The sequence below is a fragment of the Salvelinus namaycush genome, chromosome 7 (genome assembly GCF_016432855.1).
Source record: "Salvelinus namaycush isolate Seneca chromosome 7, SaNama_1.0, whole genome shotgun sequence".
Lineage (NCBI taxonomy): Eukaryota > Metazoa > Chordata > Actinopteri > Salmoniformes > Salmonidae > Salvelinus > Salvelinus namaycush.
The window spans coordinates 16,768,784-16,796,219 of NC_052313.1; the positions used below are offsets into that span (position 1 = coordinate 16,768,784).

The 27,436-nt window shown below is 44.4% G+C and overlaps 2 protein-coding genes across 2 annotated transcripts in view; one reads left to right on the plus strand and one right to left on the minus strand.

The window, feature by feature from the left end:
- Positions 1-6,063, plus strand: part of lama1 (laminin, alpha 1) — a 73,931-nt gene extending 67,868 nt beyond the window's left edge. The window contains exons 49-57 of the mRNA XM_038997216.1: positions 140-291; positions 689-868; positions 1,085-1,274; positions 1,404-1,510; positions 3,851-4,040; positions 4,254-4,406; positions 4,915-5,068; positions 5,363-5,713; positions 5,903-6,063. Of these exons, the coding sequence (XP_038853144.1) occupies positions 140-291; positions 689-868; positions 1,085-1,274; positions 1,404-1,510; positions 3,851-4,040; positions 4,254-4,406; positions 4,915-5,068; positions 5,363-5,713; positions 5,903-6,063 (1,638 nt within the window). The remainder of the gene's footprint in view (positions 1-139; positions 292-688; positions 869-1,084; positions 1,275-1,403; positions 1,511-3,850; positions 4,041-4,253; positions 4,407-4,914; positions 5,069-5,362; positions 5,714-5,902) is intronic.
- Positions 6,064-8,352: 2,289 nt separating this feature from the next.
- On the minus strand, positions 8,353-26,789 carry LOC120050630 (rho GTPase-activating protein 28-like). The gene is made up of 15 exons (XM_038997217.1): positions 26,719-26,789; positions 22,500-22,702; positions 22,152-22,372; positions 18,771-18,855; positions 18,300-18,487; positions 17,849-18,014; positions 17,529-17,620; positions 15,013-15,090; positions 14,401-14,560; positions 11,234-11,316; positions 10,326-10,523; positions 9,608-9,739; positions 9,271-9,398; positions 9,090-9,154; positions 8,353-8,985 (listed from the first exon to the last, which is right to left on the minus strand). The coding sequence occupies exons 1-15, from the start codon at positions 26,787-26,789 to the stop codon at positions 8,894-8,896; spliced, it is 1,962 nt and encodes a 653-aa protein (XP_038853145.1). The 3' UTR covers positions 8,353-8,893.
- Positions 26,790-27,436: the final 647 nt, after the last annotated feature.

Genomic DNA, 27,436 nt, shown 5'->3' on the forward strand with positions numbered 1-27,436 from the left:
GCCACAGATATACTGTGATAAAAAATTTGACATTATAAGAGCTCATACATGTTCATTAGTAATAAATCTTTATAATGTTGCCAAAATAACTTATGGTTCAACCGTATATTGACCATGTTTTCTGTGTGTTTGTGTCCAGCCCTTCCTGGCAGTCATGCTGATTTCGGGGCGCTTGGAGGTTCATGTCAACATGGCAGAGGGCGGGAGCATCCACAAGGTTGTGGTCAAATCACGCTCTGGGAGTTTCAGTGACGGACAGGAGCACTCGGTCATCTTGCAGAGGAACAGGAAGTGAGTGGCACCAGGAAGAGGGACTGATTAACCTGTAACATCTGTCATGATTTTATGCTGATGGATGGCTCAGTCATTATAAATGATGTCATTTGAAATTATACTTCCGCACACAAAATGATCTCTGCATTTATCGTGTTATCTGTGACCTTATTCAAGAACTTTCTATGCTGATGTTATACATAGGCCTACCCTCGGTTGATACAAAGGATGTATATATATAACAACTGCCATGGGATTAAATAAACTTTGAAATGGCCATTGAACAGCAGTAAAAATTGCAAATTGTATCTTTTAATAATCATATTGTCCAGTATGGAATAATATACAAGAAGTCTATTCTAAGATGAATAGCACTGTGTTGTTATTATTGACACTGTGTGTGTCATCCATCCAGGATGCTGGTTGTACTAGTGGATGAGGACCACCAGGAGATGGTACGTCTGTCCTCAGAGAAGGCCTCTCTGACCCTCACCTCTCTGTACATGGGCGGGGTCCCACCAGGAGAGGGCGCCGGGCTGCTCCGAACCACCTCCTCCTTCTACGGCTGCATCAGGAACCTGGCCCTGGACGCCAAGTGAGTCACACACCCAATACACAATGATGCTTCATTTGTCACACTGTGCTGGAGAAATTGATATTTTTAATCGAGGATGCCATAAGTACATTTGCAAGGCTGAGCATTATCTAGAGGAATATTTTTTGGGGTCGCTAAGGAGTATGGCATCCCTTCTCAATTGGTGCCTTGGTGGTTACTCTTTGGTCTGACCTGTGTTGTGCTGTGTCCCTATAGGTTGTTGGACCTGTCAGCTGCTGTGAGGTACCACAACGTGGACATGGACAGCTGTCTATTGGAGGAGAGGCCTAAAAGGGTCCTCCTACCTGACGACACTGACCTAGAGGCCGAGCCCACTCCGGACCCTGCCAGAACCCCTCCACCACCCCCCGGCCAGCTCAACGCGCTCACCCCCGGCACACTCACGGTACAGCACACACACCTCTTATCTATTGGGATTTACTGTGCTGTAGCTCTTCAAACAGGTCACCATGTTGTCACAGATAGTTCCTCGTGTTGTCCCTCATCGTTCTGTGTTCCCTCTGTTTGTCTCCAGTGTGCATCGATGGACAACACCTCATCCATCCCAGAGGCCCAGCAGTTTGGCATCTCCAGACACAGTCACATGGTCCTCAGCATCAACCCCAACACAGTGAGGAGGAGGTCAGTACTGACAGCTGGCTCCTTGAACTACCCTCTCCCTTCAAAACATGTGAGATGGCACAGCATGGTTTTTATCATAGAGATCATATTCTATGTCATTTCTATGATTGTCACAATTCTATATTCATTTCATTAGGGATTCTCACTTCATAGTGTTGTATCTAATTTGAGTCATGTTAGTCTTGATATCAGTTGGCCCATACAGTGGGGCAAAAAAGTATTTAGTCCTACAATGTGATTTTCTGGATTTTTCTCTCTCATTTTGTCTGTCATAGTTGAAGTGTACCTATGATGAAAATTACAGGCCTCTCATCTTTTTAAGTGGGAGAACTTGCACAATTGGTGGCTGACTAAATACTTTTTTGCCCCACTGTAGCTAGTTGTGTAAAACAGGTTCAAGCCAGCATTCCAGTACATTGAAATGGCATAGGAAGGTGTTCTAGCTGCTTAGCTAATACTTTGCCTTGGTGTGCTCTACAACCATCATACTAAGTACTCCTCCTGTAATGGAGAGCATGGGCCTATACTTTTGGCCATGCAGTGTATGTGGACACCCCTTCAAATTAGTCGATTCAGCTATTTCAGCCACACCCGTTGTTGACAGATGTATAAAATCCAGCACAAAGCCATGCAATCACCATAGACAAACATTGCCAGGAGAATGGCCCATACTGAATAGCTCAGTGACTTTCAACATGGCACCGTCATAGGATGCCAACTTTCCAGCAAGTCAGTTTGTCAAATTTCTGCCCCGCTAGAGCTGCCCCAGTCAACTGTAAGTGCTGTTATTGTGAAGGAGCAACAACAGCTCAGCCGCAAAGTGGTACGCCGTACAAGCTCACAGAACGGGACCGCCGAGTGCTGAAGTGTGTAGCGTGTAAAAATGGTCTGTTCATTACCGAGTTCCAAACTGTCACTGGAAGCAACGTTTTATTACAAAAATAAACTTAAACTCATTGAAGATTGACCCTAAGAGACACATGTAAGAAGGGGTGTCTTATGATGAGCCTCTGTTGACTGTCATGGACAAAGTGGAGTCGGGAGCTTTTGAAATGGGTTTCGATGGCCGAGCAGCCGCACACAAACCTAAGATCACCATGCGCAATGCCAAGCGTCGGCTGGAGTGGTGTCAAGCTTGCCGCCATTGAACTCTGGAGCAGTGGATATGCAATCTCTGGAGTGATGAATCACGCTTCACCATCTGCCAGTCCGACGGACAAATCTGTGTTTGGCAGATGCCAGGAGAACACTACCAATGCATAGTGCCAACTGTGCAGTTTGGTGGAGGAGGAATAATTCTCTGGGGCTGTTTTTCATGTTCGGCTAGGCCCCTTAGTTCCAAAGCGAGGTCCATACAGAAATGCTTTGTCAAGATTGGTGTGGAAGAACTTGACTCGCCTGCACAGAACCCTGACCTCAACCCCATCGAACACCTTTGGGATGAATTGGAACGCCGACTGCGAGCCAGGCCTAATCGCCCAACATCAGTGCCCGACCTCAGTAATGCTCTTGTAGCTGAATGGAAGCAAGTCCCTGCAGCAATGTTCCAACATCTAGTGGAAAGCCTTCCCAGAAGAGTGGAGGCTGTTATAGCAGCAAAGTGGGGACCGACTCCATATCAATGCCCATAATTTAGGAATGAGCTGTTCGATGAGCAAGTGTCCGCATACTTATGGCCATGTCGTGTAACATACAGGATAGTGAATTGCAAAAAACCCTCTTAAGGCCATCATCGTTGATTGCTTTTCTCTGAGCATGAGTGCATATCTCTTCATTAAAGAGAAGAATTATAATAGCCTCCCCAAGGTCTACCTAATTTCCTGTCTCGGCTGTGGCCCATTCTCTTTGTTTAAATATGTATTATTCACGAGGCGCTCCGGCACTGCTTGGAAACGAGCAGGGCTAATGTTACACATTCCCATTGACTTAGCTAGAGCTCTTCTCAAGTGTTTCACTGTAGCCTACATTGTCTGTGATTGAGAGGAAGGCACAGTTCAATTAGCCTGGTCCCAGATCTGCCTGTGCTCTTGCCAACTCCTATTGTCACTGTCATGCCAAACATGTTGTGAGGTTTTTAGGTTTTGCTAGGTTTTTGGTTGGTGGATGCATTCATCAATATATGATTATGAGATTGGTTGGCACTCCTAAACAAGTGTCCACTTCAATTGTGCATTATTTACAATTATCCACAAATTGTCATATCCATTCATTGCCTATATATAGGTCTACCAAACCATTAACAAAAGTATTTATCTTACAGTAAATCATAGCTAACTCAAAATATATCTTTGTCAGTAGCTTAAATACTTCAAATCTCTTCTCGCTTTCTCTCCCTGACAGTTTCTCTCTGGAGCTGTCGGTGCGTACCTATGCCCAGAGTGGTTTGATCTACTACATGGCCCATGCCAACCAGATGGACTACGCCACTCTGCAGCTGCTGGGGGGACATCTGTTCTTCACCTGTGACAAGGGCAGCGGCCCTGCCACCGCCACCTTCCCTGTACCCGTCAACGATGGCCAGTGGCACACAGTTAGTGACTATACCCTTTTGGGCCAAGAGCGATAGTAGATTGCAGTGTTTGTTGTCGATTCAGGGGATGCATAACAATATTATTAATGAATACAAAAGCCCAAGTATGTCACAATTCAAGTTCGTTTCAGATCATAACTGAAAGCAGTGATATTACCATGCAGGTTGTCATGACTCTCCCTAACCCTGTTATGTATCTGTGGGTGTGTCCAGGTGAAGACAGACTTCAATAAGAAGAGTGTGGTTATCAGTGTAGACGGCCAGCCGTCAACTCCAGTGCCGGCTAAAGGAAACACTCTGGATGTGGAGAACAAGCTGTATCTGGGAGGACTGCCCCAGACCTACACCGCCAAGAAGATAGGCAACGTAAGTTAAACTACAACACACACCATGCACTGATTGTACAAAACATTAAGAACACGTGCTCTTTCCATGACATAGACTGACCAGATGAGTCCAGGTGAAAGCTATGATCCCTTATTGATGTCACTTGTTAAATCTACTTCAATCAGTGTAGATGAAGGGGAGGAGAGAGGTTAAAGGATTTTATAAACATTGAGACATGGATTGTGTATGTGTGCCATTCAGAGGGTGAATGGGCAAGACAAAAGATTTAAGTGCCTTTGAACGGGTTATGGTAGTAGGTTCCAGGCACACCGGTTTGTGTCAAGAACTGCAACGCTGCTGGGTTTTTCACACTCAAAAGTTTCTCATGTGTACCAAGAATGGTCCACCATCCAGCCAACTTGACACAACTATGGGCCAGCAACCCTGTGGCAAGCTTTCGACACCTTGTAAAGTCCATGCCCCAACGAATTGAAAGTAAATGTTTATCCACAACCCCAAATGTTAATATTTATATTCCCTCATGCAGGTGACCCATAGCTTGGCAGGCTGCATCCAGAAGGTGATGCTGAACAGTGTTAAGCTGGACACCCAGTATCCAGTGTCTGAACAATCCACTGAGCACTGCTTCGCCGCAGCCCAGGACGGGACCTTCTTCAATGGGAGCGGATACGCTGCTCTGAGTGAGTACTAACACCCATACACTCCATACTTCAAGCCAAAGACTCTGGGAAGCAAAAAACACAAAAAGCCATTTAAAATGTTTCTGCCAACTATATTTAAAAAGTCAACATTTCCACATCCTTTCTGATACATTTTCAACCGGGAATAATGCTTAGGATGAGATAATTTTAACAGGCTCAATACATAGCTACATTTAACATGTTTAAAAACATGAATGGGAGTGCCTTAATGTGTCCCCCTTGACTGTATGACATAGTGATGTAAACTGGTTGGTTCTGGTTTGTCCCCTGCAGTAAAGAATGGGTACAAAGTGGGCTCAGATATGGAGGTGGCTCTGGAGTTCCGCAGCACAGTGCAGGATGGAGTCCTCCTCGGGGTCAGCAGCGCCAAGGTGGATGCCATCGGACTGGAGCTAGCCAACGGACAGGCGGTGTTCCACGTGAACAACGGTGCCGGGCGGGTGTCGGCCACTTCGCGGCTGGGCTGGTGGCTGTGTGACGGCCGCTGGCACACCCTGCTTGCAAAGAAGACCAAGAACGCTCTGAGTCTGACCGTGGACGGAGTCACGGTGCTCACCGACAACCCCCACCCCCAGTCCACCTCGGCTGAGACCAAGGACCCGGTCTACGTGGGAGGCTTCCCCGGTATGTTCCCCCTCTAGAAAACCTTGTCTCTTTCCACAAACAACCCCTAGACCCTAAATGCAAGACACTTCACTGGACTGGGCCTTTGTCACCCCTTTGCTTTGATGTTGATCAATTTCAGTGTCAAGTAAATTAATTTGTTAGCACCCATGTATTGACCTCTCTCTCTTTTTTTCTTTTTTTTTACAGTCGGCGTGAAACAGAACTGCCTGACATCCAGAATGCCGTTCCGTGGTTGTATGCGTAACATCCGCTTGATCAAGGGTCACATGACCAACATCCTGGACTTCAGTACCGCCTTCACTCTCCAAGGAGTGTCACCCCACTCCTGCCCTAGCACCGCCACATAACCTTGCCACAACCATACCAGAACTTTACCAGCCATACCAAACCATTCCATATCTAACGCTATGACCCTGTGATTTGACCATCGAAATTTGACCTATGAAATGACTTCCATTTGTAATGTTTTGTAAAGAAAGATTGAAGTAATGTTTGATCAATGTGAATTTTCTATTTTTTTTCTTTTTTTTTATCAACTCATTTTCTAACATGATTCCAAGTGTTGGTGTGCATGTTCTTTCGTGCATTTTGACTCCCCCAAATTAATTGGACAATAGAACGTCTTAGTTTTTATATGTGATGTTCTAGAAAAGTAATATTTGTTAATAAAATACTTTAAAAAATATAGCTTACTTAAAAAAAGATCTGTATTGTAGTGAAGTCATAGTTGCTCTGTAGGCTCCATTACTATAGGCCCGCCCACATATTATGCAGTGCATAACACACTTGTCAAAGCTGCTTCCAAAGCGGTCATCCTTCTGATGTTATCCGTTCTATAGCATGTCTGTTTGTCTTTCTGCATAGTTTCCCAGGAGTATCTGCAGAAGAATGTTCTGCATCTAGTGTTCATGCTATTTTGGGGGAGAAACTGAGCTGATTTTTTCCTAACATATTTCACAACACAGTTCAGGCAAGAGAAAGACAACTCCATTTTTAACTTGACGTTATATTCAGTTGTTACTGTGTCAGATACATTGTGCCACTTGGCCAAAACTGTCAACAGTGGTCAAATAATATTCATAAAATAAATGCAAATAAAAAAAATGCTAAATCAGTATTCTATATACAGAAAATACACACATAGTAAGAGTCTATGGTGCACAATCATTTACAAAAAATGTTTACACACTGGCTTTGGAAGGATGAAAATAATTTTAAAAAGTCCTGCGCAAAGCCATATCAACATTACGACCTTTGTCTTGTTGATACATTTGCTACAGGTTCATTTGGAAGCACAGAATACTTTAACAACAAAAACCACAGGCTGACAACCAAGGCACAGGCAAACATTGAACTACTAAGACCACAGAGTAAAATAAAGTGGAGAGAGGTTGATCTGGCTTACATGCCCTGCAAGTAAACATTATTCACAAGTTCATAACCAAGCGAGGGCTAGCCTGGTTAAACCAGACTGAACATTGCGCTTACCATCGTTTGAGAAAAAACGATGGTGAAATGTAATGAAATCAGTTTGGAAGCCAGGCTAACACTGCTATGACGGGCCTTTTTTTATGGCCACTCTATGCCTTTTCTCCTTTCCTTCATTAGAGGAAGTATTGTAAGCACTCTCCAGGCATGCAAGGTCAGTTTAGTTCATTAGTAATGCATGTCTCTTATGTAGACTGGACATACAGGATTGGTTGTTGAGTCATAGTGTAGTGTGTACATTGTTTTCTACAAGTCACATGTACAACATTCACAGTCCGTTGGGGTGGGGAGATGTGTCAGGAGGAGATATATAAGTTCTGAACCTTTCTATATTACTGCTCAACATGCAAATCCAAAAAGCAAAAAAGGTGGGCTTGACAATGGCCTGAATGGTTGGTCACAGTTCCGATGTGGGCCTGCGTCTCAGTACTCTGGAACCGCTTCCTCTCCTTATCTCATGTCCTTGACCACTGACAGGTCAAAGGACTGGATAGGTTTCCACCATGTTGTTTTCACCTGCCTTGTCCTGATCAGTTCTAGACACAGATCAGTGGTCAGCAGGACAGGAGACCATGAAACAAAGTTGTTACAACCTTTTAGACGGAGCCAATGTCTGTATTCAGTATCAGGTCATCCCATCTCCACTTGTCCCTCACCATCATGAACTCAACAACCCAAACTGCTAGTCTTCTGAATCTCCTCACTCCCAATGGTTTTGCAATCAACATGCTGCTCTTATAAATGATAAAAAAGTTATATGGAGTATGTGTAATAATACAATAAGCAGGATACATTTGTGGTATAAATATAGCAAGTAAATGTTAACTGGGTCTTGCATGAAGATGTACACATGGTCTGTTATTGTGTCCATGGCCTCTGTAGCAGGGTCGTTCCACGAAGAATTCCTTTTGCATCTTTTTGATATTTTATGTAGAAATTGTGCAACAATATTGAATTTTAAAACCCTGTTTTATTAAATTAAGTGCCCTTTGATATAGACCACATGGAAAATTCAATAAATCAGATTTTTTATATAAATAAAGACTTGCTAGTGTCCCTCCATGCACCCTCTGATTTTTGGAAGATTTTAAGCAACATAACCCCAGCATTTCACCATCATTGTAAAACCTTGCTATTTTGTTGCTTTGACAAAGTCATTTCTGAAGATTATTATTTCATGTGATTAGTCTGCCCCTCATTTTAAGGTCAATCCTGTTACGTAAACTGAACACTCGTTTTAATTTGTCAAAAGAAACATTGAACATCTAATAGTGAAATTTTAGTGTAAAATAAGTTACTGTCCTCAAAAAGGCACAAATAAATTCAAATGGCAAGCAATGGGATGTCGTCAGTCACGTATGTGGAGCATGTCTTCACAAAGCTGTCCCACCTCCAAATACTTCCATCCAGAACCCAGTTAGTCAGAGTATAGTGCTTCTGTCCTATTTAGTAGTTTGTTATAAGGTTCAATCCCACAAACATGGCCTATGCTGAGTCCTTCCTTCGGGAGGAGAATGTCTCTCTCCATAGTTCCTCTTCCAGCTCTCGCTCTTTTTAGTGGTCCATAGTTTGGGATAAAATCTCAACTACAGTCAACAAGGCCTCCATGCATGCCCAGTTCACCAGGACGACCACAAGAGGGCAGTGGTTCAGTTTGCTGACTGTGTTGAGTGAGTGAATCCTCAGTTCTCATGTTGTCGTGGGTTTTAAAAGCCATTCACAGTGCGGATTCACATGGTACACGTCTAGTAGGTGAGTCTCAGGGTCCAAGCAGCGCTCGCCTAGAGAGAAAAGTCTTGTTTTAGTTCGATTAAAGAAGACAGAAATTACAATAATCCTTTGTTTGAAAATAATTTGAGTCAAACAGGGATGTAATCATACATACCTATGTTTCCTCCGACCTCAAACAAATACTGTACTGGCCTCTGGCTAGTGCTTCTGGTGCCACGACTGCGAGATAAAAAAAGATAATGATTTTAATAAACCCAGACATCCCTATAGTATACATCAGCAACATCAACAGAGGCAATGAAGTAATAAGTAATCATCACTCTTCCTCCACTGACCCGTTCTCATAATCGAAGCGCGCCATCACATCTTTGGCCTTGGTCTCGTTGTCCAACTGGATCGCCATGGAGATCTTAGCGTGTAGTGGGGCGTGAACCCTGATGACCCCTTCTCGGAGGTCAGTCAACTGTGGACAAAGAAAAGACCAAACTTCAATTCAAGTCCCATTACATGAGTAAACCTCATGCTGAAAGGTACTGGCGACCGCATCCAATTAGGTACTGTCAGGAGCAAGCATACACCCAATAGCCTATGATATTGTTGAGAATAAATCTAATTGACCATTTCAAGTTGGGGTTAAAGTAGTTTAGAGTCCATAAAGTCAGTAATCATTACCTCGCTCCTCTCAGTCTTCTCAGCGTTCCTCTTCCTCATCAGTAGCAGCTTCCTTTTGGTCTTCTCTGAGCTGGGCGGCTTCTTGCTTGCCTCATTCAACTTCCTCACGTGGGAGATGAGAAAGCAGGGCACCTGAGGAGAGAACAATATACCTATTAATCTCTCTATCCTCCCTCTCTCACTTTCTCCCCGTCTGCCCGGAGGCTTGATGATTTGGGCTATAGTGACATTGCATTCTATGCATTGTACTATGCATTGTATTCTAATAGGTCAGGCAGCAGTCCCCAGGTATGGGTCAAGCTGCTCTTTGTCTCTTTGCGTTTCATACAACGTGCCTGGATCACTTCCCTCATGGGTTTTTGTCATACATTTATCCCCCCAGTAAAACAAATGGTGAGCTCAGCTTTCATTCTTGTTTAACCAGGCTCAAGGTCTACATAAAAACTGACTTGTCTTGAATTACTGAAAGTGAGGTTTTTGTTCAGCGAAATTACAGAAGTTGTACTGGAGCAGTATAGATGTAATCTATCAACCACCAATTTGGGAAATTGCAGTCCTACTGTAGTTGAATAGCACCCTGGTCTGTCCTGATGAGGCCAGATGACTGTTGATGAGATATGTTTGGGGGTAGTGAATGTGTAGTGTGTGTGTGTGTGTGTGAACGTATCCCATCTCTATGTGTTCAAGGAACGTGTGTACGCGTGTGTTGCAAACTCACGGTCCAGAGCAGTTCTTGGTATGTGATGAGTAGCCGTACGAGGTGGGCTGCCCCGCCTGCCGCCTGCATCTCCTCCTGCTTGGCGTTCTTGCCCCGGTAGGTGAAGAGGTTGGGAGCCACAATCATGGACACGTTCCACAGACTCATCCTGTTCTTCTCTTCATAGGCTACCACCTTCCTCAGGAACTCTAACAGGGCCTGGAGAGGCACAGAGGGGTTAGACTGGGTCTTTGTGTGTGTGTATGTGTGTGTGCCCTTCGGATTTATTCCTTCAAGCAAACAGGTTCAACCTTTGCACTGGCACAATCACTGGGTAACTCTGGCCTACTGATCCAAAATGTGCCCATACTGAAACACATTCTCATATCTTATCCTACACACGTCATTTTATATACTGTCCACTCATGAAGAGAGGACGTCAGGGGGTTGTCACCCGTTTTCCCTTCACACCTTCAAAAACCTCTTATCTAAACTTTATACAATAACCCATTCATGGGACGATACTTAAACATAGTTGTTGCTCTTCAAGTTCACTTCAAGTGTGCCAAGTTAAGTCATCATATTATGCCTTGACTGAGGCTTGAGCAACACTTCATGGTTGTTTACATGTTACGAAGGCAATCGCCCCTTAGAATGGAATGTTAGTCACTCATGGTTGTGACTATTGGCTTATGAGTCATAGGAATGCATAGTTGGACACAGTTGCCCAATTGAAAATAAACTCTTAGCCCCTGCACTTATTTGAGCTATTTTAGGACTGGATATGTGGGATAGGTGTGTGTTTGTGTATAGGGTTATGAGGTCACAGTTGAAAGTGTAGTCTCTCAGTCCATGATCATGAGTCTTGGGATAGCTACAAAGGATGTGAACCCTGATCTTTAGGGTCATTAGTCAAAGATCATGCTCACCTTGAGTGTGTCTCTGTTGGGCTCAGGGAGCAGCATGATGAGGAGGTGCAGGGCCTGGATCTGGTGTCTGGGAGAGGAGACACCTGAGGAGGGACAGAGGGGAAAATACACTGATATCTCTGTATACACACATACCTTACGAACTGGTGGAAGTGTTGTTGACTGTTATTGACATTGTTAAGAGTACATTTATGAGAAAAATTTGAAATTAATCATAAATGACTAGCAACATATACAAAAGTATATGGACACCCCTTCAAATGAGTGGATTTGGCTATTTCAGCCACACCTGTTGCTGACAGGTGTATAAAATCAAGCAGACAGCCATGCAATCTCCATAGACAAACACTGGCAGTAGAACGGCCTTACTGAAGAGCTCAGTGACTTTCAACGTGGCAGCAGCATAGGATGCCACCTTTCCAAGTCAGTTTGTCAAATTTCTGCCCTCCTAGAGCTGCCCCTGTCAAATGTAAGTGCTGTTATTGTGAAGTGGAAACGTCTAGGAGCAACAACGGCTCATCTGTAAAGTGGTAAGCCACACAAGCTCACAGAATGGGACCGGCAAGTGTTGAAGAGCTTAAAAATTGTCTGTCCTCGCTTGCAACACTCACTACCGAGTTCCAAACTGCCTCTGGAAGCAACGTCAGCACAATCATTATTCGTCGGGAGCTTCATGAAATAGGTTTCCATGGTCGAGAAGCCACACACAAGCCTAAGATCACCATGAGCAATGCCAAGCATCAGCTGGAGTGGTGTAAAGCTTGGAGCAGTGGAAACCAGTTCTCTGGAGTGATGAATCACGCTTCACCATCTGACAGTCCGACAGACGAATATGGGTTTGGCGAATGCCAGTAGAACGCTACCTGCCTGAATGCATAGTGCCAACTGTAAGGTTTGATGGAGGAGGAATAATGGTCTAGGGCTGTTTGAGCTAGGTCCCTTAGCTCCAGTGAAGGGAAATCTTAACGCTACAGCATACAATAACATTCTAGACAATTCTGTAATTCCAACTTATGGCAACAGTTTGGGGAAGGCCATTTCCTGTTTCAGCATGACAATGCCCCTTAGTTCCAAAGCAAGGTCCATACAGAAATGGTTTGTCGAGATGAGTGTGGAAGAACTTGACTGGCCTGCACAGAGCCCTGACCTCAACCCCATCGGACACCTTTGGGATGAATTGGAACGCCGACTGCGAGCCAGGCCTAATCGCCCAACATCACTGCCTGACCTCACTAATGCTCTTGTAGCTGAATGGAAGCAAGTCCCCGCAGCAATGTTCCAACATCTAGTGGAAAGACTTCCCAGGAGAGTGGAGGCTGTTATAGCAGCAAAGGCGGGACCAAATCCATATTAATGCCCATGATTTTGGAATGTTCGACGAGTAGGTGTCCACATATTTTTGGTCATGTAGTGTATTTTACATGTGCTGTAAACAATGCTAACCATGGTGATATATAGTATGAAGGACTGAATAATTAGTCTCTGCTTACAGGGCAGTAGAGATAAGGGTGTCAGAGAGCTATTTTAGTATATGTACAGTGCATTCAGAAAGTATTCAGACCTCTTCCCTTTTTACAGATTTTGTTACATTACAGCCTTATTCTAAAATGGATTAAATAAAACATGTTCCTCATCATTCTACACACAATACCTCATAATGACAAAGCAAAAACAGGTTTTTAGAAATGTTTGCTAATGTATTAAAATCTAAAACAGAAATCCTTTATTTACATAAGTATTCAGACCCTTTGCTATGAGACTCAAAATTGAGCTCAGGTGCATCCTGTTTCCATTCATCATCCTTGAGATGTTTCTACAATTTGATTGGAGTCCACCTGTGATAAATTCAATTGATTGGACATGATTTGGAAAGGCACACACCAGTCTATATAAGGTCCCACAAAAACCAAGCCATTAGGTCAAAGGAATCGTCTGTAGAGGTCCGAGACAGGATTGTGACAGGATTGTGTCGAGGGAGAGATCTGGGGAAGGGTACCAAAACATTTCTGCAGCATTGAAGGTCCCCAAGAACACAGTGGCCTCCATCATTCTTAGATGGAAGAAGTTTGGAACCACCAAGACTCTTCCTAGAGCTGGCTGCCCGGCCAAACTGAGCAATCGGGGAGAAGGGCCTTGGTCAGGGAGGTGACCAAGAACCCGATGGTCACTCTGACAGAGCTCTAGAGTTCCTCTGTGGAGATGGGAGAACCTTCCAGAAGGACAACCTTCTCTGCAGCACTCTACCAATCAGGCCTTTATGGTAGAGTGGCCAGATGGAAGCCACTCCTCAGTAAAAAGCACATGACAGCCCGCTTGGAGTTTGCCAAAAGGCACATAAAAACTCTGACCATGAGAAACAAGATTATCTTGTCTGATGAAACCAAGATTGAACTCTTTGGCCTGAATGCCAACGTCACGTCTGGAGGAAACCTGGCACCATCCCTACGGTGAAGCAGTATCATGCTGTGGGGATGTTTTTCAGCGGCAGGGACTGGGAGACTAGTCAGGATCGAGGGAAAGATGAACGGAGCAAAGTACAGAGAGATCCTTCATGAAAACCTGCTCCAGAGCACTCAGGACCTCAGACTGGGGCAAAGGTTCACCTTCCAACAGGACAACGACCCTAAGCACACAGCCAAGACAAACAGGAGTGGCTTCGGGACAAGTCTCTGAATGTTCTTGAGTGGGCCAGCTAGAGACCGGACTTGAACCCGTTCAAACATCTCTGGAGAGACCTGAAAATAGCTGTGCAGCGACACTCCCCATCCAACCTGACAGAGCTTGAGAGGATCTGCAGAGAAGAAGGGGAAAAACTCCCTAAATACAGGTGTGCCAAGATGGTAGCATCATACCCAAGAAGACTTGAGGCTGTAATCGCTGCCAAAGGTGCTTCAACAAAGCACTGAGTAAAGGGTCTGAATACTTATGTAAATGTGATATATCAACAAGAAAAAATTATATTCATTTGCTAACACTTCTAAAAACCTGTCATTACGGGGTATTGTGTGTAGATTGAAGAGGACAAAAAACAGTTTCATCAATTTTAGAATAAAGCTGTAATGTAACAAAATGTGGAAAAAGTCAAGGGGTCTGAATACTTTCCAAATGCACTGTATTATGTATACACTTAATGGTAAGCGTACAGGCCTACATTTGTGTGCACTCACTCTGTGCAGCGGCGAAGGCCGGTAAGTGCTGGAGCGTGAGCAGAGGATAAGGCAGCTCTCTGATGAACATCTTCAGCAGACCCGCTGCGTCATTGTGCCTCACCTGCTCCCAGTCAAACCGTTCCTCATTGAACTTCTGCTCCAGCTCCTGGCGCAGATGCTGCAAATACGAACACCAAAACAAAAATATACACATTATCTCCACAATGGTTCCTCCTGTGGTTAATCTCAACTGCACGGTCACCTTTGACCCCTCCATAAAAACAAATCACATCCCTAACCATCACCATGTGTGTTTGGGGAACCTAATACCCACATGCTTCCTCTAGTTGAGATGTCAAGTGTGTGTAGGGGGTGACCTGCCATGGTACCTAACAAATCAAAATGGAGGTGAGTGGGGGGTACATCCCCTCTTCAGTCTGCTTGTACAGCACTAAATCAAAGAACAAACATATCTTTCCCTTCAGTGAAATGTTTTTACAATGGTAGACATAGGCTAGAGTTACACAGAACAAGATAGCTCTATGATTGGTGATTGACAGCTAAAGTATGAAAAGCTCCAGTTTCATTAGTGGAAAAGGGAGAGGGGGTGTGTGTATCTGAGGGGATTACCTTTACTCTGGATGCAGACCCTGGTACTCTGAGAATCCCCTCTGTTTGTAGTCCTGTCTGCTCCAGCTTGGACAAGAGCTGCAAACACAAGCATACACATTTTATAAACCACAAGTTTACCAAACCAAGAGGGACATTTCTATGTGAACTCGACTCTCACCTGTAAACAAAATCAACCAAATCTGACTGCATTTGTTTCCTCTTCCCGGTTTTCACAGACAGGGAAGTCATTTTTGTGCAAACTTTCTTTTTACAGGGAGGTCTTGAAACCACTAACAAAACAGCATTCAATTCATATTTACAACTAGAGATAAAAGCGCCCACAGATTCGGTCGCTGGCCCTTGATGTTTGTTCTCCATCGCCAAACTTGTTTTGCGCTATTGAACATGACTCACACCTGGATTGGAGACTTCAGTCATCTCGTCTCTACAGAAAGATGTCAGCGAGCTGAGGTTAACACTATCAGACCCACCATCTCTCACACACCTGGTCCACTCCAAAAGAAAGACACAACCCTTCTGTTTCCTGCCTCTTAGTGACGACTGATAAAATATGTCCCTTAAAAAGGTGCACTCCGTAACTTCTCTCAACTGTAAACTGTGTGGTACTAACACTTGATCATTTTTGTTTAGGAGGGCTTAGGGATCTTCACAAGTGCAATATGACAGATATGAGAGAGTAAGGCAACCCAACAATTGTATTTTATGACAAGCTTTGAATCCTAAAGGCTAACTATCTGTTAACTAGACCACACAAAATCTGCATTCTGAAGCAATGGTTTGACCTTGTTCATCAAGTCCTCCTCCAGAAACCACTTTCCAGGTCTGCAAAAGATAAACCAACACTGATATAGCAGTGAACAATTGCTTCAAAGAAAAGTCCTATAATTACCTTTCAGAAGCCACTTATCTACCAAATCCATAAAACATCACCTTGATACCCAATACTCTAGTCATTTACTATACGTGGCCTGTAATTGTAGTCAGTCAATGTGACTTATTTTAGGCGACTGGAATTTGACTGCTGGTAACAGGGTTATTTGTGCCTTAACCCTCAGCTATGCCAAGGTTAGGTCCGTGCCACTGGCTGACTGACTGGCAGCTGCTGGGACTCTAAACAGTCAGATGTTATTTTCAGTACAGCTCCGTATATACAGTCCCAGATATATTTCTAACATACATGAGCTATAATAGCTAACATATTCTATTACATCTAAGACATTTCAGCTTTTCATTTCTTATTCATTTGTAAACATTTCTAAAAACATAATTGCAATTTGACATTATGGGGCATTGTGTGTAGGCCAGTGAATTGTAAATTCAGGCTGTAACACAACAAAATATGGAAAAAGTCAAGGGGTGTGAATACTTTCTGAAGGCACTGCATATACCATCCCAGACATATTTCTAAAACGTCAGAGATAACATATTCTATGATAGAAATGAACAATAACTAACATCCATCCCTAGCTGACATGACAACACAAATTAAAATATCAGTATATATAGCTTATAGTTCATCACTTGACTCTCCTCCCTCCCCTACTCAGTAGGTTTAAAAGGAGTATATGATGGACTTCTGACATTTAGTCTCTCCGGAATGTCTTTGTGATGACGTGTGAAAGCAACGCTTAACCAGGCTGACTCTAGTACTGATAGTGAAACAGGAGAGGCTCTTGGGCACTTGGAGGAAGCAGTCCGTGTGTGGGCATCCCCTGACACATATTACGTTAACACAAAGCAGTAATGTCCAGCTGAGGAGGAAGAGTCAGGGAGTGATGTGAGGGGTCCTGGGAAAGGGGTGCTTCAGTAGGAAAAGCATGATGGAAGGGATGAGGGTCAGGATACTACGGGTTAGAGGGGGAGAGTAGAGCTGGGACGATAAACCAAAAATGTATATCGACACGACAATACCGACCACTTATTGTGGACATTTTCTGATATCGTTCATTACGATAAATAACCTATTGGGCCCTACTAGAGAAATGTGAAGTTTTAAATTAAATAAGTTTGTAATATGGGTGATTGTTAATAGGAAAATTGATAGGTACAACATTCAAAGTATTAGTAGAAGTTTTAAGTGTAATATTAAAAAAACAACAGTGCACATGGATGTTATAAACTTATTGTTCAATTTATTATTATTGTAATAATTCAGTCAATTTATAGCGATATGAATTTTTGTAAATATCGCCCAGCTCAAGGTGTGAGTAGCACTGAGAGAAGGAGGGAGGGAGTTGGGGAGGAGAGAGACAGAGGGGGGGAGAGAGAGAGAGAGACAAAAAGAGAGAAAGGAAACGAGGGAGAGAGAGATTTAGGGAGAGTTTAACTGACCCGTAGAAGTATAGGAGAACTGGCAACGCACAATAACCCCATATAATTTTCCATTGGGGAATAAGCAGGGATTTCCCAGTATAATTTCGATAACTATATTCAGAGGGGAGAGACACTTGTGGTTTCAAAGGAGAAGTAAGGGGGGCTTTACCAATACAAATAGAACCAATCAGATACAGTACCTTTCTGAAGACGAGAGGAACCTTGGACCCGGGGAATTTCTTCTGGTCATTCTCCAGTAGAGTGGTCAGGGGAACTCCAAATATACCACTTTCTGTGGAGGGGAGGGTAAAAAGAGAGTTCAAAACCCCAATGACTGTTGTCTATGTAAAAATAGGATGTGAAACACCAAGGTTGTGTTCATTAGGGCACGCAACTGAAAATGTCTTAAAACATCTTGCAACATAAAACAAAATGTTTTATTTTCCAGGTAGTTCCGCCCTGTTTATGTGGGGTTTCTTTCGTTTGTTGCCTCATGAACATGACCCAGTTAACCACCCACCTCTGGCCTTGCTGCGTGCTGCTCGGTTGCGTTTGAGCTCAATGCCCAGGCAGTCGTAGAACGTGGTCAGTTCAATCAGAGAGATGTAGCCGATCTTCTTCATGTCCTCACAAGACAGATCTTGGATGTGGGTGAGGCCTAGTTTAGGCCTAGGCAGCTGAAATGTCTATACAAGACAGAAGACAAGACCATGGTCATTCATAAGAAACAGTATCGATCATCAACACATTTGATATATTCAAACAGGTTGCCAGAGGTCAGCCATTGGTTAACACGGCTGCCTCCAGACCAGACCACACACAGCCACCTACAGCTGGGGTTCAAATCCCCGTTCTGCCACTTTCTGTCCTGTACAATCCCTTCCATGTGTCTGTCGCTCTCTCATTTTCTACTGCATTCATTTGTTTTTAAACACCTTTTGGAGTTCCAAAGGGACAGAGGTGAGACTCACTGGCAGGTCGGGGTCATCTCTGCGGATGCGTTGGCAGTCCTGGCAGTCCCCCTGGCGGCCCCTGCGGTGGGCAGTGACGCCCTCAGAGTAAGGCACTTCGAAAGACAGGGTGTCAGAGGTATCCTGAGGGGGAGGGCACTCTGAAACACGTCTCTCCACTGGGGAGAAGCTGGGAAAAGCAGGCCGCACTGGAACACACACACAGTCAGAATGATGGGCACATCACCAGTATATTCCCCTATGCAAAGAGTCCAACCAACCAGATGGAAATGATCTATGTTGACGACTTGGTCACAGTCCAATGTGTTTTCCAATCACGTTGACAGAATTAGGTTGAAATAGCATGGAAACAACATTGATTCAACCCACTGGAGTGGTAGCCTCACAGTCGGTTGCGTCAGCCAACCAAATCTAACCAAACTAATAGGGGACATTAAATGGTGGTAACATATTGAGAGACTATAGACTCACCTCTTGAAGACGTCCGGTGGATGCATATGGAAGGCATGTGTCCATTGGATGACTTGGGGGACACAGGCGGTATGGGATCAACCAACTAAAAGGATAGGGGACATACATGATCATCATTTATGCTCATTCGGTGTGTGTGGAGTTTGTTTCAACAGTAAGTATTATCAACAACTAAACATTAGCTTTTTGAAGTGGGACGCATGAAAATATGAATCCTGCTTTAGCATTTGACTATGGTGAAATGAGTGAAATTCTTCTAAACGATCCCAGGCGTTGCAGTGAACTGAATTAACACTCGTTGTGTTCAGCTGACCATCTCATCAGTCACAGTACCAGATGTGTGAACAGCAATGAGGGATATGGCTGTTTCGTTCCAATGCACTTCTACCATATGGCTGTGCAGTACATTTGCTGACATGGAGAGAGGAGAGTGGGTATCAATGGAACGTTCAACAGAGCCGGCTGTTTTGTTTTGTTGTACACCTCCTAGTCAGCGAAAAGAGCATGGACCAAACCCCAGTCAGCAGCACTAGGATATAGAAATGTTGCCTTTATACTGTTTCATGTACATAAAATTGCATTTCACAGGTCTGAGAAAGAGCTTGAGTTCATAGTCACCAAAATACTAACATTTGCCGAAATATATTACGTATGAATTCAATGGTAAGCAATTAAAATAACTACATTAGCTGTAATATTACACTCAACCAACAAACACAAAAAGAGACGACACCATCTTCCACTATCAAATTTCAACTGGCCATGGTCTTCAATCCATCCTCATTTAGACTGAATGGCCTGTTAATGGATCCAGACTCCATGTCCTTGGGGCCTAAATCCATTTCCTTAATCATACAAAAAAAATATCAACAGTGGTCTGTGAAGCCTGCCAGTAAGTCAGTATTCTAGCCGGAGTAGGGTGAAGGCTTTCTCTGTGCCCTGGAATCAGCTGTCATCCTAGCTGGAACTGAGGGGTGCGTATGACTCCTGTGCCCCCTGCCAGATCTGTGACTCACCCTAGAGACTACTGCCACCGCCACACAGCAGTGCTGACAGAGGCACTTGGGGCACTCTTTGGCGTGGGCGCTTTATTAGTCGTATCACCCCTCCCCATTCTTTCATGCTGTAAATATCTTAATCTTGATCAAGACTTCATAGCCACACAACAGCCTTTAATAGCCATAGCAGCTAGCTAGCTACTCAGGGTGGAGTTTGCATATTTGTTCCAAATTCCCATGACAACTCTGTGGGCTTGCTACCTGGTATACCACCAACCCTTCTACAGAACATATTACAATGCTGCTATGCTATTTGATGTCCTTGGATCTAAAGCAGTGCGTGCAGTACACTGCTATCTGAAAACAGTATGGGACTTCCCCGTCGCTCTTCTCTTGCCTGTTGCTCATCCAGATTGCAGCTAATAGTCAGTCAGGGGTCCAGTTCTATTTCTGAGAAAGAGGCAGCTATCTGCCGAGAGCTGCTTTATAGGGTTGGGCAAGCATGAGGAGGAGAACATCGTGTTTCCACTGTCCACCCCCTCTCATCTGACAATGGCCGTACCAGAGTCATGTATACAGTATATGTCTATAATGGTTCTGGCCCATACCAACTGGGTTGGTGTTTAAATACTGGTTGGTAACATACCTGACTGTCTGAAGCACGTCTACTGAAGCACGTCTCCTTACTCTAGCCAACCGGGCAACTGGTGGCCCCTTTTGAAGGCCCTTGAATCCATCCCCCCCAAATAAAATGATATACAGTACCAGTCAAAGGTTTGGACACACCTACTCATTCAGGGCTTTTTCTTTATTTTTACTATTTTCTACATTGTAGAATAATAGGGAAGACATCAAAACTATGAAAAACACATATGGAATCATGTAGTAACCAAAAAAGTGTTTACAGTAGCCGGCCTTTGCCTTGACAGCTTTGCACACTCTTGGTATTCTCTCAACCAGCTTCACCTGGAATGCTTTTACAACAGTCTTGAAGGAGTTCCCACATATGCTGAGCACTTGTTGGCTGCTTTTCCTTCATTCTGCAGTCCAAATCATCCCAAACCATCTCAATTGGATGGAGGTTGGGTGATTGTGGAGGCCAGTCAAGTTCTTCCACAACGATCTCGACAAACCATTTCATTTTATGCTGTAGCGTTAAGATTTCCCTTCACTGGAACTAAGGGGCCTAACCCAAACCATGAAGAAAAGCCCCAGACCATTATTCCTCCTCCACTAAACTTTACAGTTGGCACTATGCATTCGGGCAGGTAGCGTTCTCCTGGCATCCGCCAAACCCAGATTCGTCCGTCGGACTGCCAGATGGTGAAGCGTAATTCATGAAGCTCCCGACGAACAGTTATTGTGCTGATGCTCAAAACGGTCTCTGGAAGCAACTCGGCAGTGAGTGTTGCAACCAAGGACAGGCGATTTTTACACGCTACGCGCTTCAGCACTCGGCGGTCCCGTTCTGTGAGCTTGTGTGGCCTACCACTTCACGGCTGAGCTGATGTTGCTCTTAGACGTTTCCACTTCACAACAACAGCATTTACAGTTAACCGGGGCAGCTCTAGCCGGGCAGAAATTTGACGAACTGACTTGTTGGAAAGGCGGTATCCTATGACGGTGTCACGTTGAAAGTCACTGAGCTCTTCAGTAAGGTCATTCTACTGCCAATGTTTGTATATGGACATTGCATGGCTGTGTACTCAAGTGGGCACATTTGCTATACAGTATAACGCAACAGTTTTTGTGACAAAACCATCAGTTGAGTTGAAAATGCAATGGAAACCCATTCAACTTGCATTAGGCCTCAGTTATTTCTATGTGTACTACGTCATCATGTAAAGCCTTTTGTCCACAAAAAGTCAGTTTGATGGAAACATCTCTGTTGGAAAATGCGCATATTGTTTAACGCAGATTCTTGAATTTTCACATGAAAATCTGTCGCAAATTGGATGGAAACCTAGCTACTGATAGTCAGTCAATTAGCCAAGTCAGCTAAAAAAAATGTATGTGGGTATGCTGACCCGCAACAACTGTGGCCCTCATGATGAGATCAGATTTTTTTTGTGGCCACGACCCCCATCCCTGACACACAGGATTTGGATACGTACTGAGGTTACAGAGGTTTGTCTGGCTCTGCCAGAGGATCAGTAGCACAAGTGAGATGACCAAAGTTACTATATCTAGTTGAATTTAGGCCATAGGGGGACCAAGGGGCAGAAGCACCAGTTATAGCCTATTAAGGGCCAGACATAAGACAGACTTCATGTCAACATGTTTCCTGTTAGGATTTCAAATCGGAAATATACAGACTAACTCCATAAACACAACTGCTGAGTGCTTAACTCAAAGCACCCTTGCCGTAACCCAAAGCACCCACCAAGGTATCTGGCGTGGAGAAGACGTCTTGGACGTGTCTGGCCGGTTGCTTGTTCCTCTTCCTCATGGTCAGGGTGTAGTTGTCCACACGCTTCTTCACCATGGCTGCCTGCGAGCGCGTCAGCGTGGAGAGCAGCGCCTCTGCAGGCCCCTCCCCCAACTCCCCCGACACCAATGTGGACAGACCCGCCTCCTGCAGCCACGCCTCCTCAAGCTCGGCCTCTGGAATGTGGAGGAAGACTAATTTAGACAAATCAGTATATAGTATCGATCAGAATCTACATTTGTAACCATCTCTATGGTTTTTCTGTTGCATGCCTGAATGAATACAACCCTGGTTGGTACAGACCATCCATGCTGCCCCTCTCCAGCAGGTCCTCGTGGCCCCGCTCGCCATCCTCCTCGATGTTCTTCACCTCGCTCCAGTAGTCCTCCATGGAGTCCTGGGAGTCCTGTGACGCCGGGCGCTCCAGCGAGCTGGGGGGAGAAGAGGGCCTGGCACCTCTGGAACTCATCCTGCCTAGTAGGCCTATCTCCTGGTACTGCACCTTCCTGGGGTGGGGAAGGAGAGGAGGGGGAGGTCAGTTAGTCAATAGGCTGGTATTGGTGACCCATTGATACGGAACAAAAATATAAAAACGCAACATACAACAATTTCAACGATTTTACTGAGTTATAGTTCATATAAGGAAATCAGTCAATTGAAATAAATTCATTAGTCCCTAATCTATGGATTTCTCATGACTGGGCAGGGGCGCAGCCATGGGTGGGCCGGGGAGGGCATAGGCGAGCCAGACACACCCACTGGGGAACCTGGCCAGCCAATCAGAATTAGTTTTTCCCACAAAAGGGCTTTATTACAGACAGAAATACTCCTCAGTTTCATCAGCTGTACGGGTGGCTGGTCTCAGATTATACCGCAGGTGAAGAAGCCGGATGTGGAGGTTCTGGGCTGGTGTGGTTACACGTGGTCTGCGGTTGTGAGGCCGATTGGATGTACTGCCAAATTTTCTGAAAGGATGGCTTATGGTAGAGAAATTAACATTCAATACCCTGGCAACAGCTCTAGTGGACATTCCTGCAGTCAGCATGCCAATTGGACGCTCCCTCAAAACTTGAGACATCAGTGGCATTATGTTGTGACAAAACTGCACATTTTAGAGTGGCCTTTTATTGTCCCCATCCCTGCCTTGTATAACTGTTTTAATTAGCTGCTGCCTTGGCTAATGGGGATCCATAATAAATACAAACACAAGGTGCACCTGTGTAATGATCATGCTGTTTAATCAGCTTCTTGATATGCCACACCTGCCAGGTGGATGGATGGATTATCTTGGCAAAGGAGAAATGCTCACTAGAACGAACGTAAACAAATTAGTGCACAACATTTTAGAGATTAAAGTGTGAATAATTTTTTTTTATCCAGCAGTTTTTCACAGTTAAGCCAACTCTAAATAAAGGATGAATAAATGTGAACAAATAAATGTCACACAGTTATTCCACATTATGAATCTTTCTAGAGCATGAATTATAGTTCATAAAGGCTTATAAAGCCTGTATGAATGCTTTATGAAGCCTTCATAAGATGCACTTCAAACAAAGTGGTACCTAGACCATCTAACAAGCACACTTGTCACCATGATCAATTATTATATTTTTTTAATTGAACCTTTATTTAACTAAGCAAGTCAGTTAAGAACATTAAGAACAGAAGGGTTAACTGCCTTGTTCAGGGGCAGAACGACAGATTTTTCACCTTGTCAGCTCGGGGATTCAATCCACCAACCTTTCAGTTACTGGCCCAACGCTCTAACCACTAGGCTACCTGCCGTACAAGTCACTTTAATGACTATCAAAATCAAAAGCAGAAATGCAAGTTGCGGATGGCGTTCCTATAGCCTGTGGATGAACACAAATGAGGGTGCCTGCATGTACGAGCATGCAGGATGTGTGTGCACACGTGTGATCACACCTTGACATAAACAACCCCGTACATCATATGGAATCCATTCGCACACCGAGAGCTATATCTTTCCCACAGATCTGTCAGCTTCTAGCCACAGTCTGGTTCTCATTACAACCCCCTAATTATAGAGGGGCAAGGTCACATCACAGACCCTTTCATTTCAGATAGGCAGAGTTATGAGTGGTCAGGAGAGCAGCACCTTGATGTGGCCTGTCGGCCCTGTTACTCGGTATAACTGGCCCCCTGTCTGGTGGGGTCTGATCTGATGGGCCAGGACAATGCTGGGATAGGGGGTTCCTGGTCCAAAGAAATAATAGGATGGGAAACGACTGTGGAAGAGTACTGAGGGGAGTGTCACACAGACAGGCAGTCAAAACACACAAACATTCACACACAGGCCCTTATCTCCACCTCCACAACTGGAGGAGGAACATGAATAGGAGGCGAGGAGGTTGTTCAAGGGGTCTTCCCCAGGCCTCTCAGTTGTTTCCCACTATCTAGTCAGCATGGAAAACCTTCCCAATTTCATTAAAATATGTAAATTGTATTTGTTACTTTGCTGCACAATGGACAATGTTGTTTGCAAGAACACAAGGGGCCACAAATACATCAGTGTTCAGGAAAACCAACCCATGCTTGTTTTGTACTCAAATATTGTGAGTGTGTTTGCCTGCGCCAGAAAGCTGGCCCTGGCCTCACTTAGGGGGATATTATTGATTAGAGTGGTGCATGCTGGGGGTCCGGAAGGAGCTTTCAGAGAGGAACTTTGTTTTAATGGGCTTTTGTTCCCCTGGGTGCCCCTCTACCTCACACACATGATGTTATCACATGAGATTTCAAGGAATAACAAACACTGCTCGTTGAACATCTCATACTAAAATCATGGGCATTAATATGGAGTTGGTCCCCCCTTTGCTGTTATAACAGCCTCCACTCTTCTGTGAAGGCTTTCCACTAGATGTTGGAATATTGCTGCGGGGACTTGCTTCCATTCAGCCACAAGAGCTTTAGTGAAGTCGGGCACTGATCTTGGGCGATTAGGTCTGGCTCATAATCGCAGTTCCAATTCATTCCGAAAGTGTTCGATGGGGTTGAAGTCAGGGCTCTGTGCAGGCCAGTTAAGTTCTTCCACACTGATCTCGACAAACCATTTCTGTATGGACCTTGCTTTGTGCATGAGGGAATTGTCATGCTGAAACAGGAAAGGGTCTTCCCCAAACTGTTGCCACAAAGTTGGAAGCACAGAATCGTCTAGAATGTCATTGTATGCTGGAGCATTAAGCCCGAACTATGAAAAACAGCCTCAGACCATTATTCGTTCTCCACCAAACTTTACAGTTGGCACTATGCATTGGGACAGGTAGCGTACTCCTGGCATCTGCCAAACCCAGATTCGACTGCCAGATGTTGAAGTGTGATACATCACTCCAGCGAACGCATTTCCACTGCTCCAGAGTCCAATTGCGGCGAGCTTTACACCACTTCAGCCGACGCTTGACTTTGTGCATGGTGAACTTAGGCTTGTGTGCGGCTGCTCAGCCATGGAAACCCATTTCATGAAGCTCCCGACGAACAATTCTTGTGCTGACGTTGCGTCGAGAAGCAGTGAGTGTTTCAACCAAGGAAAGCACTCGGCGGTCCCGTTCTGTGAGCTTGTGTGGCCTTCTACTTCGTAGCTGTACTAGCAGGGCAGAAATTTGACGGATTGACTTGCTGGAAAGTATGACGTTGCCACGTTGAAAGTCACTTAACTCTTCAGTGGGCCATTCTACTGTCAATGTTTGTCTATGGAGATTGCATGGCGGTGTGCTCGATTTTATAGACCTGTCAACAACGGGTGTGGCTGAAATAGCTGAATCGACTAATTTGAAGGGGTGTCCACATACACTGCATGGCCAAAAGTATAGGCCCATGCTCTCCATTACAGGAGGAGTACTTAGTATGATGGTTGTAGAGCACACCAAGGCAAAGTATTAGCTAAGCAGCTAAAACACTCTGAGCCTCTAACTATCACTACTGATATATTGTAGGCCTAATGACAGAGGTGTCCTCATGCAGATATCATACACATTTGAATGAACACACACACAAACCATTTTGCTAGGATTCCATGTGAGCAGAATGAAATAAAAATGCATTGGGAGTGTCAGGTGTAGGGCTGGTCTATTGACATGTAGAAATATGCTGTACTTGTTGAAGAGCAGGTTCAGATGCTATACCTCATCTGCACACTTTCACCCCAATCAATGGGATTAGTGTGTGTGTGTGTGTGTGTGTGTGTGTGTGTGTGTGTGTGTGTGTGTGTGTGACTAAGTGTTCCTTGTTCATTCCTCATTTCAAAACAAGATCTATTCTTGATAAGCATCTGGCTTTATGAGGCACAGCCATACAGGCTGAAGGAAGGATTCAGATCTGTGATTGGCATCAATACAAGGCCTCTGTTCACCCTCCAATGCCTTCTGATGGTGAGCCATTTACACCCATCAGTGGACGGCACCACAACAAATCTTCACCCTACACTGCCTGTGAACAACAGGGTATTTTATCTAGCTAGATCACCTGCTATGGTGCTGGCAAGTAAGGTAATATAAAAGGCCAGGACCTGTATTTACACTGTGTCTCAGAGTAGCAGTGGTGATCTAGGATAAGGGCCTCTGACTCCTCTCTGTCCATTAATCTTATGAGCGTAAAGATGAAAACGGATTCTAGATCAGCACTCTGAGATACTCTCATACTCTGAGATACTTTGTGAATATAGGCCCATGTTATTGTTCTAGAACAGAATGATTATTTGAGTACTCAATTTTCAACGCTTATGCCTTGAGGGGAAAAAACTAAAGTCAATAGTAGACACACTACAAAGTCACATTGGTTGATCCACAGAGTGGTTGATCCACAGAGTGGTTGAACCACAGAGTGGTTGATCCACAGAGTGGTTCATCCCCGGTCTTCAAAGCATTAATAAACACATCTGGTTAAAGCCCATAATTAAAGAAGCCTTATAATGCTCAAATAGAGAAGTGTGAGATCAGTAAAGGTATGTATGACACAGACAAACAGTTCTTGGCAGCCATTTCCCTTTAGGTCATGTTAAGGAGGTTTTGTAAAGAAATTCAAGTTCAAGTAACCTAAAGAAATTCAAGTTCATGAGTAAGAGTTTTGGACAGAGATAATCCTAACTAAGGTGCAAGTGATGTACTGTAGGGAGAGGATGACTGGGTGGTAGCCTAGTAGTTAAGAGATTGGGCCAGTAACCTAAAGGTTTTTGGTTCGAATCCCTGAGCTGACTAAGTGAAATATGTCCATGTGCCCTTGAGCAA

What these genes read in the sequence shown, in the direction of transcription:
- LOC120050630 (XM_038997217.1), bottom strand. Translation starts at nt 26,789, where the DNA reads ATGGACAGAGAGGAGTCAGAGGCCCTTATCCTAGATCACCACTGCTAC. An exon ending in AGAAGACTGAGAGGAGCGAG is followed by an intron (nt 9,399 to 9,607) that starts GTAATGATTACT and finishes CTTTGTCCACAG; the next exon opens with TTGACTGACCTCCGAGAAGG. An exon ending in TGAGGTCGGAGGAAACATAG is followed by an intron (nt 8,986 to 9,089) that starts GTATGTATGATT and finishes TTTTCTCTCTAG; the next exon opens with GCGAGCGCTGCTTGGACCCT.